Genomic DNA, 16,756 nt, shown 5'->3' on the forward strand with positions numbered 1-16,756 from the left:
GTGAAAGGCTTGGATGGAGTGGATGTGGAGAGGATGTTTCCACTGGTGGGAGAGTCTAGGATTAGAAGTCATAGCCTCAGAATCAAAGGACGTTCCTTCAGGAAGGAGATGAGGAGGAATTTCTTTAGTCAGAGGGTGGTGAATCTGTGGAATTCATTGCCACAGAAGGCTGTGGAGGCCACGTCAATGGATGTTTTTAAGGTGGAGATAGATAGATTCTTGATTAGTACGGGTGTCAGAGGTTATCGGGAGAAGGCAGGAGAATTTGCGTTTGGAGGGAGAGATAGATCAGCCATGATTGAATGGCGGGGGTTGACTTGATGGGCCTTAATGGCCTAATTCCGCTCCAATCACTTATGACCTTATGAACCATGAACTAGGCCAGTGTCTGAGATCTGATGGACTCCTTCTTAAGGTCTTAAAAGAAGGGGCCTGTGAGAAAGTTGATGCGCTGATGCGCCTGTAACTGTTCCAAAGTTCTCCAGATTTATTAAAATGGTGGAACGGGCTCGATGGGCCAAGTGGCCGCTCACGATCGAATCCAACCCGGATATGGATGCAGAGTGCTGGAGTAACTCAGCGGGTCAGGCAGCATCTCTGGAGAACATGGATAGGTGACGTTTCACAGAGTGCTGGAGTAACTCAGCGGGTCAGGCAGCATCTCTGGAGAACATGGATGGGTGACGTTTCACAGAGTGCTGGAGTAACTCAGCGGGTCAGGCAGCATCTCTGGAGAACATGGATGGGTGACGTTTCACAGAGTGCTGGAGTAACTCAGCGGGTCAGGCAGCATCTCTGGAGAACATGGATGGGTGATGTTTCGGTTTGGGATCCTTCTTCGCACTCAGGCAATCGAACCCGGGTCTCTGGCGCTGTAAGGCCGCGACTCTGCCGCTGCGCCACCCTGGCGCCTGTTCCCGATTCAGACGTTCTTACCTTGTGGTCCCCGGTGAGACAGTCAACTTCTACCTCCGAGCTGGCCACGCCGTAACTGAAGTAACTGTAAGGTCTTCCCCTGTTCTCATTCCAATTGTAGTTCAGATCAGGAGTCCTATCCAGGGAACATTGGTCTGTGTCAGTTTAGTTTAGTTTAGTTTACTTTAGAGATACAGCGCGGAAACAGGTCCATCAGCCCACCGAGTCCGCGCCGACTGGCAATCCCCGCACATCGAGTTACTTATTTATTCATTTTTCTTTAATCAATTTTTATTATTTGGTGTTACATTGTGAGCCAGTTGCAACGGAATTTCGTTCAAATATGCACTCGTCTGTATAGTTTTGAATGACAATAAAGTTATATTCATTCATTCATTCATTCATTCATTCATTCATTCATTCATTCATTCATTCATTCATTAACACTATCCTACAACATTAGGGACAATTTACACTTACACCAAGACAATTAACCTACAAACCTGTACGTCTTTGGAGTGTGGGAGGAAAACGAAGATCTCGGAGAAAACCCACGTAGGTCACGGGGAGAACGTACAAACTCCGTACAGACGGCGCCCGTAGTCGGGATCGAACTTGAGTCTCCGGCGCTGCATTCGCTGTAAGGCGGCAACTCTACCGCTGCGCCACCAAGTCGGTTAAGAGTGCATTTGACATTTTAGAATACTTGTTTAGATAATTGGGTGATTTTGTATTATGGTGGTGGGTTTGTTTGGTATTGTTTCGTGTTGTATATATTACTAATGAAATGATTGATTACATTTATTTTTGTAAAGAAAAATTAAAAAAATAAAAAGCCCAAAGGAGGGAGCCTGCGATGATGACCAAAGATACTAGAGGAACAAGATGGACCACTCCGTTGAAATCGCCTATACTGAAGTGTAGTACATAAGGGAGCCATTTTAGTAGGCAAAACCCACCGTTCGCTCGGCCTCTAGCAGTGCAATCAGTGTTGTGGGGGAACAGTATGTGTGATGATACCATAAAAATGCAGAATATATCTCATCTATCAACTCACAGTTTTTGTTATTTTTCTTTTAAAATGTTTCTGCAAGTTTTTGCTTACTAAAATGGTGTCTTGACGTACTATGGTTTTTTAGTTCGAGTGGTCTATCTTGTTCCTCTAGTATCTTTGATGATGACAGACTCGAAGAGCAAGGCCGGTAGGAAATGGAGCCGGCGTCTGGCCTTCCGCGCCTTCAAGGTTGGCTGTGGAAGGGACCCAAAGGTGGATGGCGAGGAGATGGATGTATGTGGGTTCTCAGGACGATGCACACGACCAAGGAAGGTGACGGCTGGAGGCCGTGCAGCAGCCTGGGGCTCACCTGGATCGGGCACCTGCTCCAGAAGACCTGGAGCGGCCCCCTCTCGCCCCCCACCCCCCATCTTTTCCCCTGCCCCCTCCCCTTCCATCTATATCCCTCGCTCTGGCTTTATATCCCACACCTCTTCTTTGATTGGACTTTACTGGACTTTATCTTGCACTAAACGTTATTCACATTACTCCCTTTATCATGTATCTGAACACTGATGACGGCTCGATTGTAATCATGTTTTGCCTTTCCGCTGACTGGTTAGCACGCAACAAAAAAAGCTTTTCACTGTACCTCGGTACACGTGACAATAAACTCAACTCAACTCAAACTTACCTGACATCTTTCGTCACCTTTTCACCTCTAGCCTTTGTCACTTACTCCACCCATCTACCCATCAAACCCCCTCCCCCCACCCCTTCATTGTGTCCAGGGTTTGTCCTCCAACTTTCTCTCCCCTGCTATAACCAGTCAGAACAAGGATCCCTCCACGAAATGTCGTTCACTCCACAGATGCTGCCTGGGCCACTGAGTTCCTCCAGCACTTTGTATTTTACTGTAGATTCCGGCATCTGCAGTTCCTTGTGTAGTCTCACTGATCGTTGGCTTGCTTGAAAACAACATCATTGTGTAGGAAGGAACTGCAGATGTTGGTTTAAACCGAAGATAGACACAAAAAGCTGGAGTAACTCCAACATCTCTGGAGAGAAGGAATGGGTGACGTTTCGGGTCCAGTGTCTGAAGAAGGGTCTCGACCCGAAACGTCACCTATTCCTTTTCTTCAGAGATGCTGCCTGACCCGCTGAGTTACCCCAGCTTTTTATGTCTACCATTGTGTAGATATTGTTCTCCCCACTGACAAGTCCACTTAATACTTAATGCAAGATTTTCTCTGCCAAATGTCTGATTATTTTGCAGCTCTGTCTGTTCCCGAGCCCAGCCCACAGTCATCCCCAGGTTGAGACCGGACGTAGAGGTTTACCTGTAAAATCCGGTGGCTGACAGTCCCACTCTTTCCATGTACGCTGAGGAGACCTGAGGAACAACAAGGAATAACGATCTATCACACAATGCTTCATGTCCACACCTGCTGGGAATCATAAGATCACATCATGAGCTCCTAATTTGAGGAAGGACATTCTTGCTATTGAGGGAGTGCCGCGCAGGTTAATTTCCGGGATGGCGGGACTGAGATATGATGAAAGAATGGATCGACTGGAATTTGGGAGGGGATCTTATAGAAACATAGAAAATTCTTAAGGGATTGGACAGGCTAAGGTGCAGGAAAAATGTTCCCGGTGTTGGGGGAGTCCAGAACCAGGGGTCACAGTTTTAGAATAAGGGGTGGGAATAAAACCTTTTTATCCAGAGAGTTGTGAATCTGTGGAATTCTGGAAGGCTGTGGAGGCCAAGTCAATGGATATTTTTAAGGCAGAGATAGATAGGTAGGTTCTTGATCAGTGCGGGTGTCAGGGGTTATGGGGAGAAGGCAGGAGAATGGGGTTTGGAGAGATAGATCAGCCATGATTGAATGGCGGAGTAGACTTGATGGGCCGAATGGCCTAATTCTACTCCTGTCACGTGATCTTATAGAAACAGAAAAATAGGTGCAGGAGTAGGCCAATTGGCCTTTCGAACCGTTTGGCCGTTCAATATGATCATGGCTGATCATCCAAAATTAGTACCCCGTTCCAGCTTTCTCCCCATATCCCTGATTCTGTTAGCGCGAAGAGCTAAATCTAACTCTCTCTTTCTGGAAAACATCCAGTGAATTGGCCTCCACTGCCTTCTGTGGCAAAGAATTCCGCAGATTCACCACCCTCTGACTAAAGAAATTCCTCCTCATTTCCTTCCTAAAATAATGTCCTTTAATTCTGAGGCTGTGGCCTCTACTCCTAGACTCCCACTAGTGGAAACATCCTCTCCACACCTGTCCAAGCCTTTCACTATTCTATATGTTTCAATGAAGTCCCCCCCTCATTCTTCTAAACTCCAGTGAGTACAGGCCCAGTGCTGACAAACGCTCATTGTATGTATATCGTGTGAGTTATTCTGCGCCTCGTTATTCTGACTGGAGGCTTGTTGATTTAGTCTGAGTTTAGTTTATTGTCACGTGTACCGAGGTACAGTAAAAAGCTTTTGTTGCGTGCTAACCAGTCAGCAGAAAGACAATACACGATTACAATCGAGCCGTCCACTGTGTACAGATACATGATAAATGAAATAACTTTTAGTGCAAGTTTAGAGATACAGTGCAAGATATTATCAGGCAAGCATCAGATATTACAAGCTGTTATATCATATCATATCATATATATACAGCGTGGAAACAGGCCTTTTCGGCCCATCAAGTCCGCACCGCCCAGCGATCCCCGCACATTAACACTATCCTACACCCACTAGGGACAATTTTTACATTTACCCAGTCAATTAACCTACATACCTGTACGTCTTTGGAGTGTGGGAGGAAACCGAAGATCTCGGAGAAAACCCACGCAGGTCACGGGGAGAACGTACAAACTCCTTACAGTGCAGCACCCGTAGTCAGGATCGAACCTGAGTCTCCGGCGCTGCATTCGCTGTAAAGCAGCAACTCTACCGCTGCGCCACCGTGCCGCCCTGTCAGGCAACTGAACCATCCTACCACAACCAGAGAGCAGTGCTGAACTACTATCTACCTCATTGGTGACCCTCGCACTATCCTTGATCGGACTTTGCTGGCTTTACCTTGCACTAAACGTTATTCCCTTTTATCATGTATCTACACACTGTAAATGGCTCGATTGGAATCATGCATTGTCTTTACGCTGACTGGTTAGCACGCATCAAAAGCTTTTCACCGTATCTTGGTATATGTGACAATAAACTAAACTGAAACTGTTTAGTTTAGTCCGTTTAGCGATACAACGTGGAAGCAGGTCCTTCGGCCCACCGAGTCCGCGCCAACCAGCGATCCCCGCACACTAACACTATCCTGCACACACTAGGGACAATTTACAATGATACCAAGCCAATTAGCCTACAAACCTGTACGTCTTTGGAGTGTGGGAGGAAACCAGAGGACCTGGGGAAAAACCCACGCAGGTCACGGGGAGAACGTACTAACTCCGCACAGACAGCACCCGTAGCCAGGATGGAACCCAGGTTTCTGGCGCTGTGAGGCAGCAACTCTACCGCTGCGCCACCGTGCCACCATCTCGCCACCCTAAACCTGTGATCTCTAGTTTTAGACTCCCCTATCCTGCACTGTTCTAAGATAGATACATCCTCTTTCCCCTTAGCTTTAAGATCGGAGGGACAAAGTTTAAAGGATATTTAGCAGTCACCACCCATCTGTGTAAAAAAACCTGTCCCGCCCATCTTTTTTACATTTAATCTCTTTCACTTTAAAGCTATGCTGTCTAGTGGATAAGTGTGAGGTTATCCACTTTGGAGGTAAGAATAGGAAGGCAGATTATTATCCAAATGGTGTCAAGTTAGGAAAAGGTGACGTACAACGAGATCTGGGTGTCCTAGTGCATCAGTCACTGAAAGGAAGCATGCATGTACAGCAGGCAGTGAAGAAAGCCAATGGAATGTTGGCCTTCATAGCAAGAGGAGTTGAGTATAGGAGCAAAGAGGTCCTTCTGCAGTTGTACCGGGCCCTGGTGAGACCGCACCTGGAGTACTGTGTCCAGTTTTGGTCTCCAAATTTGAGGAAGGATATTCTTGCTATTGAGGGCGTGCAGCGTAGGTTCACTAGGTTAATTCCCGGAATGGCGGGACTGTCGTATGTTGAAAGACTGGAGCGACTAGGCTTGTATATGCTGGAATTTAGGATGAGAGGGGATCTTATTGAAACATAAGATTATTGAGGGATTGGACACGTTAGAGGCAGGAAACATGTTCCCAATGTTGGGGGAGTCCAGAACAAGGGGCCACAGTTTAAGAATAAGGGGTAGGCCATTTAGAACGGAGATGAGGAAAAACTTTTTCAGTCAGAGAGTTGTGAATCTGTGGAATTCTCTGCCTCAGAAGGCAGTGGAGGCCAATTCTCTGAATGCTTTCAAGATAGAGCTCGTAAAGATAGCAGAGTCAGGGGGTATGGGGAGAAGGCAGGAACGGGGTACTGATTGAGAATGATCAGCCATGATCACATTGAATGGTGGTGCTGGCTCGAAGGGCCGAATGGCCTCCTCCTGCACCTATTGTCTATTGTCTTTGAGTAGGAAAGAACTGCAGATGCTGGTTTAAATCGAAGGTCAACACAAAATGCTGGAGTAACTCAGCGGGTCAGGCAGCATCTCTGGAGAGATGGAATGGGTGACGTTTCGGGTCGAGACCCTTCTTCGGCCTGATATGAACGGTCACCTCTCCAGAGATGCTGCCTGTCTCGCTGAGTTACTCCAGCCTTTTGTGTCTGTCGTCATTCTCCTTATACCCCCATATATCCACAAGTAGCTTTATCCCCCTTACACCAATCAGTCTGAAGAAGGGTCCTGATACGAAACATCGCCAGTCCCTGTCCTCCAGAGATGCTGCCTGGCCGGCTGAGTTACTCCAGCACTTTGCGTTCTTTTTTGTAAACCACCATCTGCGGTTCCTCGTGTCTGCTCTCTGGTGACCCTCCTCTGGACTCTCTCCAGAGCCTCCACATCCTTCCTGTAATGGGGCGGTCAGAACTAGACAACCACCAAAGTGACTGACTTTAATGGAAGACACAGAGTGCTGGAGTAACTCAGCGGGCCAGGCAGCATCTCTGGAGGGAAGGAATGGATGACGTTTCGGGCGGAGATGCTTCTTGACTGACTTTGTTCCACGTACCCACTGCTCCCAGGTTCCTGTTGGATTGGCTGATTTAAATGGTTCCAATCTTTCCAGAAGAGTCTGACAAGCGATCTGCAGAGAAAGAGGGAGAGGGGTTACTGGTAATTGATGTGAAGAGTGGTTTAAAATATAAAGCCAGTGTATGTTTACTGGGTTTGAGGTCTTACCTTAATGGCCATTCCGTTCATATCGGAGCTGACAGAGGCTGCAGTTGGGCTTGTGTTTGGAACCGTGTTGGTGCTTGTCTCACAGATGTGAATCCGGGAAATTGGAATTCCCAGCACTTTGCTTGCAACCTGGATAAACCACAGCGTTCATTTGGATGAAGTCGGCCCTTTAATCGAGGAACTATAAGATTAACCATCAACAGTGAGTTGTGAAGTTGTGTATCTGTGGAATTCTCTGCCTCAGAAGGCAGTGGAGGCCAATTCTCTGGATGCATTCAAGAGAGAGCTAGATAGAGCTCTTAATGATAGCGGAGTCAGGGGATATGGGGAGAAGGCAGGAACGGGGTACTGATTGTGGATGATCAGCCATGATCACGGTGAATGGCGGTGCTGGCTCGAAGGGCCGAATGGCCTCCTCCTGCACCTATTGTCTATTAACAGAGGGTTTATTTCACTTGCACAAGGGGATAGGTGTCCCAGTCAAAGGCTGTGATCACAACTCTTAAGGTTAAGTCAGTACAACAGGACATCTATACAAAAGATGGACACACAATGCTGGAGTAACTCAGTGGGTCAGGCAGCATCTCGGGAGAGAAGGAATCGGTGACGTTACGGGTGGAGACCCTTCTTCAGACTGAAGACGTGAAACGTCACCCATTCCTTCTCTCCAGAGATGCTGCCTGACCCGCTGAGTTACTCCAGCATTTTGTGTCTACCTTCGATTTAAACCAGCATCTGCGTTTCTTTCTCCTGCAAGTGGGAGGCTGATGGTCGGTGCGGACCCGATGGGCCGAAGGGCCCGTTTCCGTGCCGTATTTTTGTTCAGTTTAGTTTAGAGATACAGCGCAGAAATAGGCCCTTCGGCCCACCGAGTCCGTGTTGACCAGCGACCCCTGCACATTAACACTATCCTACTCACACTGGGGACAATTTATACTTCTACCAAGCCAACTAACCTACAAACCTGTACGTCTTTGGAGAGTGTTGGAGGAAACTGACGATCTCGTGGAAAACCCACGCAGGTCACGGGGAGAAGGTACAAACTCCGTACAGACGGCACCCGTAGTCGGGATGGAACCCGGGTCTCTGCCGCTGTAAGCACTGTAAGGCAGCAACTCTACCGCTGCGCCACCGTGACTGTCCCATGTTGCTCTCTGTCTCTGTGGACGGCTTCTTAGTCAGCGTGGGTTCAGTTCCCACTCCAGATAACTGCGGACAAAGACCAGTGAGGCATTCCTGAGGCAGCAGTTTATCAGACTTGCACCTGGAATGGGCGGCTTGTCTCATGGGGCAGGTGAATTTATAAATCTAGTCACCCGTGAATACTTGATGGGCAAACCATTGACTCATTCATCTGCCACATTGGACAGGGAGGTTTGAAGCAAGACATTGCAGGCGCTACCACAAGATTCCCCCCCTCCCAACCCTGGATCCGAAGAATCTCAAGGTGTGAAGAAGGGTCTCAACCCAAAACCTCACCCATTGCTTCTCTCCAGAGATGCTGCCTGTCCCGCTGAGTTACTCCAGCACTTTGCGCCTATCCTGGATCCCAGGAGACCGCCGAGAAACTGAGCATAGATCTATTCTGGTGAAGTGTCACCGACCTGAAACTTAAACTCCCCTTTTCTCCGCCCAGCGGCTGTCTGATGGCATTTTCAGTTTTATTTCAGATTTCTCGCATCTGCAGGTTTCTGGCAGTCAGGCCAACCCCTGGGCTAAAAGGAGACTCGATCCTTCTCGTCCGTCGATGTCTATGCATTTACAGCTTTAAGAAACGTGAAGCCACAAACTGCCAGGTTGTGCTGCAGAAATGGAGGCGGCTGCTGTTTTCGTTGGGGGGGCAAGGGCATTGTGGGTACCTGCACCATCTTGGTGTGGAGGCCTTGGGGGGGGCAAGGGCATTGTGGGTACCTGCACCATCTTGGTGTGGAGGCCTTGGGGGGGCAAGGGCATTGTGGGTACCTGCACCATCTTGGTGTGGAGGCCTTGGGGGGGCAAGGGCATTGTGGGTACCTGAACCATCTTGGTGTGGAGGCCTTGGCCCATTTCCGTGCCACCGTGGGTCAGGAGCACCGAGCCGTCAGTGTAAACGTGCACCAAAGCTGCTGCCTGAAACAGAACACAGGGGGCAAGGGGTTAACCTGAAGCCTCCACCCCACACCCGCTCACACCCACCCCTCAGCCCTTCCTCTCCTCCACCACCCCGATGAAACCAGGCCCCCCTCAAGGAACAACATCTCATCGCCCAGGCTGGCAACATCCCGACCTTCAGACGTTGATGGCCTCTTGTGGTTCATTGCATCTCCATTATCTGGTGGTGCGTTGGAATAAGCTGCCAGAGGAGAGGCTGGAGGTGTGGGGTCAGCTCTGCTCAAGACCGCAAGAAATCCCAGAGGATGTGACCAAGGTACAGAAGCTTGAAAGCGCGCACCACCAGACTCAGGGACAGCTTCTTCCCCTCTGTTATCAGGCTTCTGAACGGCCCTTCCATAAGCTAGGGTACAGTCCCATTCACCCCTACCCAATTGTGGACGTTGGACTTTGTCTGTGGAACTGGTGCGCTACAATGCTGAGAACTATATTCTGTATCTCCCCCTTTGCTCCACCTGTTGTACTTGAGTTTGGTTTGATCGTATTTATGTACAGTCTGAATATATATATATAGTCTGAATATCGTATTTATATATCAGTCTGAAGAAGAGTCTCGACCCGAAACTTCACCCATTCCTTCTCTCCTGAGATGCTGCCTGACCTGCTGAGTTACTCCGGCATTTTGTGAATAAATACCTTCGATTTGTACCAGCATCTGCAGTTATTTTCTTACACTAGTATTTATGTATAGCATTATCTGAACTGATTGGATAGTCCAGTCTAGCCCCAGTCTAGTCTAGTTTACTTTAGTTTACTTTTGTTTATTATTGTCAGATGTATCGAGATGCAGTGACATTTTTTGTTGCTGCGTGCCATCCAGTCAGCGGAAGGACAATATGTGATTACATTGGAGACGTCCACAGTGTACAGAGACAGGATAGAGGGAATAATGTTTCTCGCGCGATAATGTCCAGCAAAGTTGGATTAAAGGGAGTCCCTTCTGTACCTGATTGAGGAACGTGGCAGTGAAGCTAACTCCAAACATGGTGGGGACTACTGCCAGCCCCCTCTTCTTCCAGCGATGCTGCCTGGCAGAAAGATGGGAGACCGTTAGTTCCTGTGGGCCGGAGTGGTAGCCGTGGAAACCGCTGGAGGTCGCGACCCCGTCACCCCCACCCCCAAGAGCCCGCGTACCGAGGAGGCCATTCGACCCCTCAAGCCTGCTCCACCCTTCGAGAGAAGCCCGTGGCTGAACAGAGCGCAAAGTGCTGGAGGAACTCAGCGGGTCAGGCAGCATCCGTGGAGGGAATGGACAGGCGGCGTTTCAGGCCGGGAATCTTCTTCAGACTGAAGAGGGGTCCCGACCCAAATGTCACCTATCCTGAGCCTGAAGAAGGGACCCGAGCTGATGTCACCAGTCCATTCCCTCCACAGATGCTGCCTGACCCGCTGAGTGCCTCCAGCACTTTGTGCTTTGCCCCAGATTCCAGTGTCGGCAGTTCCTTGTGTGTGCAGATCACGGCCGATCTGACTGTAACGTCGACACCGTGCTCCAGCCCAGCCCAACGTCACAACTGCCTCGGAAACATTCAGAGTCTGGAACAAGATGGAGTCTCCACCATTTGCAATTTGTTCCATCAGATTGTACTTGTTTGAACAACTCTATTTGCTACCTTCCAATCTTCAAGATCACTTTGGCAACCTTCCTGCACAAACTGCTTGTAGCTCAGTTGTTGAAGAAAGGACTACTGATTGACTGAGAGACGCAGCGTGGAAACAGGCCCTTCGGCCCACCGAGTCCACGCCGACCATCTGCTCACACTAGTTCTACATTATCCCACTTTCACATCCACTCCCGACACACTAGGGAGCAATTTTACAGACGGTCAATTAACCTACAAACCCGCACGTCTTTGTGGGATGTGGGAGGAAACCGGAGCACCCGGAGGAAACCGGAGCACCCGGAGGAAACCCACGCGGTCACAGGGAGAACGTACAAATTCCGTACAGACAGCACCTGTAGTCAGAATTGAACCTGGTTTTAGTTTAGTTTAGTTTAGAGATACAGCACGGAAACAGGCTCTTGGGGCCACCGAGTCCGTGCCGTCCAGCGATCCCTGCACATTAACACTATCCTACACACGCTAGGGACAAGTTTACAATTTTACCGAAGCCAATTAACCTACAAACCTGCACATCTTTAGAGTGTGGGAGGAAACCGGAGATCTCGGAGAAAACCCACGCGGGTCACGGGGAGAACGTACAAACTCCGTACAGACAGCGCCCGTGGTCAGGATCGAAACCCGGATCTCTGGTGCCGTGAGGCAGCAACTCTACCGCTGCGCCACCGTGCCGCCCTTAGAATGCAAAAAGAGTGACACGCAGCAAAAGATTCACCCGACCTGTTAAATTCATCCACCGCGCTCCTCCTGCTGTGGTAGGACGAGCTCTCCACACATTCTTCCCAACACCTCTCAATGTTGACGTCTTCCAACTTTTGGCTGAAGTGGGTGATGTCTCCCTCTTTGTACAGGTTCAACCTCCGCACCTCAGGTATGGAAAGGGAGGAGGATAATTTTGGATAAAGTGACGGTCGGGAGGTGAAGATCATAAGATCATTAGTGATGGGAGAAGACTTAGGCCATTCGGCCCATCAAGTCCACTCCGCCATTCAATCATGGCTGATCTACTGTATCTCTCCCCATTCTCCTGCCTTCTCCCCATAACCCCTGACACCCGCACTGATCAATCATCTATCTATTTCTGCCTAAGAAATACCCACTGACTTGGCCTCCACAGCCTTCTGTGGCGAAGAATTCCACAGATTCACCACCCTCTGGCTAAAGAAATTCCTCCTCATCTTCCAAAAATAACATCCTTTAATTCTGAGGCTATGATCTCTAGTCCTAGACTCCCCCACTAGTGGAAACATCCTCTCCACATCTACTCTATCCAAGCCTTTCACTATTCTGTACGTTTCAATGAGGTCCCGCCTCATTCGTCTAAACTCCAGCGTGTACAGGCCCAGTGCCGTCAAACACTGGGGGTGTTGGGTCCTGGGAGGGGGTTTGGATCCCTGCAGCCCATCGACATCCACTTCAAAGCCAAGCAAACTGCAAGATGGCCTGGGCTTCTGTGCAGTGTCAGAGTCCAGGACATATTTTCCCAAACCACAAGAAGAGCCACAAATGCACTGGAGTTAGACACAAAGTGCTGGAGTAACTCAGCGGGTCAGGCAGCATCTCTGGAGAACATGGATGGGTGACGTTTCACAGAGTGCTGGAGTAACTCAGCGGGTCAGGCAGCATCTCTGGAGAATGCTCTGGAGGTGACGTTTCGGGTCGGGACCCATCGTCAGACTCGACCCGAAGCATCACCTATCCATTTACTCCGGAGATGCTGCCCGACCCGCTGAGTTACTGCAGCACTCTGTGTCTATCTTTGGTATAAAACATCATCTGCAGTTCTTTTGTGTCATGTTATGAATGGACTGGAGCTGTTTTTGGAGGGTGGGATCTCAGGAAAGGCCCTGCTTTCTGCCCATCCCAGAACGTCGAACTGCCCCTTGAGTCTGAAGAGAGATCCCTGCCCGGACCGGTAATGCATCCATGTCCTCCAGAGATGCTGCCTGACCATAGAGTTCCTCCAGCACAGAAACATGGAAAATAGGTGCTGGAGGAGGCCATTTGGCCCTACGAGCCAGCACCGCCATTCATTGTGATCATGGCTGATCATCCACAATCAGTAACCCGTGCCTGCCTTCTCCCCATATCCCTTGATTCCACTAGCCCCTAGAGCTCTATCCAACTCTCTTTTAAATTCATCCAGTGAATTGGCCTCCACTGCCCTCTGTGGCAGAGAATTCCACAAATTCACAACTCTCTGGGTGAAAAAGTTTCTTCTCACCCCAGTTTTAAATGGCCTCCCCTTTATTCTAAGACTGTGTGGCCCCTGGTTCTGGACTCCCCCAACATTGGAAACATTTTTCCTGCATCTAGCTTGTCTAGTCCTTTTATAATTTTATACGTCTCTATAAGATCCCCTCTCATCCTTCTAAACTCCAGTGAAAACAAGCCCAGTCTTTCCAATCTTTCCTCATATGACAGTCCCTCCATCCCAGGGATTAACCTCGTGAACCTACGCTGCACTGCCTCAATAGCAAGGATGTCTTTCCTCAAATTAGGAGATCAAAACTGCACACAATACTCCAGATGTGGTCTCACCAGGGCCCTATACAACTGCAGAAGGACTTCTTTGCTCCTGTACTCAAATCCTCTCGTTATGAAGGCCAACATGCCATTAGATTTCTTCACTGCCTAGTGTACCTGCACGCTTACTTTCAGTGACTGGTGTACAAGGACACTGAGTCTTGCTCAAGATTTCAGCGTCTGCCCCCACCTCCTTCTCCATCCAGCCCCCTCCACCCACCCATCCCCCCCTCCACCTCCACCTCCCCCCGACCTCTCGTACTCTCCGTACTTGGTTTGCGGGCAGTCCGCTCTTCTGGATAACGGCGTCCATCCAGGTCTCAGCGATCAGCATTCCTTGAGGGGCCCCGAATCCCCGGAAGGCCGTGTTGGAAGGCAGGTTGGTCTTGCAGACGTGGCCAACTCCACGGATATTGGGGATGTTGTAGGCATTGCCCATGTGGAACAGGGCCCGCTCCATAATCTGGTGCCATGGATGGACAGAGAGAGAGAGAGGAGGGAGAGGGGGGGAGAGAGGGAGAGAAGGGGAGAGAGGGGGAGAGAGGGGGAGTGAGGGAGGGAGGGGGAGAGAGAGGGAGGGAGAGGGAGGGAGAGGGAGGGAGAGGGAGGGAGAGAGAGAGATAGAGAGAGAGATAGAGAGAGAGCAGTGGAAGCATTATTTCCCAGTCCTTTCAGTAACCCCGTTGTCAAGAAAATCCTAGCATGTGACATTGGAGCAGAAGGAACCAGGCTGGCAGGGTGACGCAGCGGTAGAGTTGCTGCATCACAGTGCCAGAGCCCCAGGTTCAATCCTGACTACGGGCGCTGTCTGTACAGAGTTGGTACCTTCTCCCCGTGACCGCGTGGGTTTTCTCCAGCTGCTCCGGTTTCCTTCCACATCCCAAAGACTCCAAAGGTTTGTAGGTTAACTGGCCCCTGTAAAATTGTGAATTGTCCCTAGATATATATATATTTTTTTTTTTCTCTCTTTTTTTTTCTCTCTTTTTTTTCCTCTCTTTTTTTTTCTCTTTTTTCTCTCTCTCTCTCTCTCTCTCTCTCTCTCTCTCTCTCTCTCTCTCTCTCTCTCTCTCTCTCTCTCTCTCTCTCTCTCTCTCTCTCTTTTTCTCTCTCTCTCTCTCTTTTTCTCCCTCTCTCTCTCTTTTTTTCTCTCTCTCTCTCTCTTTTTCTTTATCTCTCTCTCTCTCTCTCCCTGTTCACTAACTTTCTCTAGATCTGATGAAAGGTCATCATGTTGAACCACGAGCCCAGTTTCTTTCACCACAGATGCTGCCTGACTTGCTGGGCCTTTCCTCCATTCTTTTGCGTTTGTTTTTGTTCTTTGTGGACAGGGCTCTGGTCCCGATCACAACACAGAGCACTTCTCCGTTGCAAGGTGGTGATTTGTGGTCTCACGTACAGCAGAGGACAGATCCAGGTTATTTCCAGCGTTGCAGTAAAGTGTCAGGTCCACAGCCACGATTTTCCCACTCTTCTGGTAGCCCACCTGTGTGTGAGAACGCAGGGAGAGAGTCAATGAACAACTCCATCTCCACCACGCTGCCTCGGGAAAGCAGCCGACACAATCAAAGACTTGTGAATCTATGAGCACACAAAACAAAGCTTTTCACTGTACCTCGCTCGGTACACGTGACAATACTAAGCCTAAAGCTGAAAGTGATTCCCCTACAAGTGGCCATCGCTGCTGAGACCTCACCTTGTAGCGCCCCAGGAAAGGATTCCTTCCCCCGGTCACCAGCATGTCCACATCACGACTGAGTGCGCATCTTACGGGGCGCTTGGTCCTGTGGGAGAGGGAGGGCGAGGAGATGGGACGGAGCAGGAAGAGAGGGAAGCATTGAGGTTCATGTACATACGTCATCAGACCAGAGTGAGGCCACTTGGCCCATCGAGTCTGCTCCGCCATTCAATCGCGGCTCATCTATCTTTCCCTCTCAGCCCCTTTCTCCTGCCTTCTCCCCGTATCCCTTGACACCCGCACTAATCATGAACTTGTCAATCCCCACTTTAAAAACACTCAATGAATTGGCCTCCGCAAACCAACGTGGCAACGAATCGCACAGATTCACTGCCCTCTGGCCAAAGAAGCTCCTCCCCATCTCCTTTCTAAAGGTGCGTCCTTTTATTCTGAGGCTGTGCCCTCTGGTCCTTGACTCTCCCGCCAGTGGAAACATCCTCTCCACATCCACTCTATCCACGAGACCTTCCCGATTCTCACTGCGATGCTCACGCCGCCTGGAACCAGTTGTTGAGGAGCTGATGAGAAGATAGACACTAAATACTGGAATAACTGGCAGCATCTCTGGAGATAAAGAGTAGGTGACGTATCAGGTCGAGACCCTTCTACAGACTGAAGGAGTTTGAAGAAGGTTCTCGACCCAAAACCTCACCCATTCCTTCTCTCCAGAGATGCTGCCTGTCCCGCTGAGTTACTCCAGCATCTTGTGTCTATCGTTGGTGTGAAGCAGCATCTGTGCAGTTCCTTACTAGACAATAGACAATAGGTGCAGGAGGAGGCCATTCAGCCCTTCAAGCCAGCACCGCCATTCAATGTGATCATGGCTGATCATTCTCAATCAGTACCCCGTTCCTGCCTTCTCCCCATACCCCCTGACTCCGCTATCCTTAAGAGCTCTATCTAGCTCTCTCTTGAATGCATTCAGAGAATTGGCCTCCACTGCCTTCTGAGGCAGAGAATTCCACAGATTCACAACTCTCGGACTGAAAAAGTTTTTCCTCATCTCAGTTCTAAATGGCCTACCCCTTATTCTTAAACTGTGGCCCCTGGTTCTGGACTCCCCCAACATTGGGAACATGTTACTGCACATTCTGAGGAGCTGAGCTGGTTTGGGAAGAGCAGACTTGGTGGTCGCCTAATTCTTTCAATTCCCTTTCCCCACTATGACAGACCATTCGGCCCAATGGCCCCTGCTAGCATTTATCTCTCCCACCGCCTCAATGTGTCCCTTTGTCCTTTTGCCCTCCCCGTGAGTTCTTCCAGCTGCCCTTATTCGGCACTTTTTGGTCATTACTTCCAGTTATGCTGAAGTCCTTCAGACTCTGATCTTGCATGCAGAGGCAGTAGTGCCACTGCATCTCTGTGCCCAAGACCCGGGTTCCACCCCGACCTCGGGAGCTGCCTGTGTGTGCAGTTTGCACAGGGCCCTAGTGAGACCGCACCTGGAGTACTGTGTGCAGTTTGCACAGGGCCCTAGTGAGA

At 49.6% G+C, this 16,756-nt stretch overlaps 1 protein-coding gene across 3 annotated transcripts in view; it reads right to left on the reverse strand.

Moving 5' to 3' along the window:
* Positions 1 to 16,756, reverse strand: part of LOC144593364 (xanthine dehydrogenase/oxidase-like) — an 81,433-nt gene that overhangs the window by 12,702 nt on the left and 51,975 nt on the right. For all 3 annotated transcript variants that reach the window (XM_078398823.1, XM_078398822.1, XM_078398821.1), the window contains exons 24-33: positions 15,233 to 15,320; positions 14,936 to 15,022; positions 13,811 to 14,002; positions 11,734 to 11,879; positions 10,338 to 10,419; positions 9,254 to 9,349; positions 7,241 to 7,369; positions 7,071 to 7,145; positions 3,250 to 3,302; positions 937 to 1,051 (exon numbers count right to left, since the gene is read on the reverse strand). In XM_078398823.1, the coding sequence (XP_078254949.1) occupies positions 937 to 1,051; positions 3,250 to 3,302; positions 7,071 to 7,145; positions 7,241 to 7,369; positions 9,254 to 9,349; positions 10,338 to 10,419; positions 11,734 to 11,879; positions 13,811 to 14,002; positions 14,936 to 15,022; positions 15,233 to 15,320 (1,063 nt within the window). The remainder of the gene's footprint in view (positions 1 to 936; positions 1,052 to 3,249; positions 3,303 to 7,070; positions 7,146 to 7,240; positions 7,370 to 9,253; positions 9,350 to 10,337; positions 10,420 to 11,733; positions 11,880 to 13,810; positions 14,003 to 14,935; positions 15,023 to 15,232; positions 15,321 to 16,756) is intronic.

This window comes from Rhinoraja longicauda, chromosome 5 (assembly GCF_053455715.1).
Source record: "Rhinoraja longicauda isolate Sanriku21f chromosome 5, sRhiLon1.1, whole genome shotgun sequence".
In the NCBI taxonomy this organism is placed as follows: domain Eukaryota; kingdom Metazoa; phylum Chordata; class Chondrichthyes; order Rajiformes; family Arhynchobatidae; genus Rhinoraja; species Rhinoraja longicauda.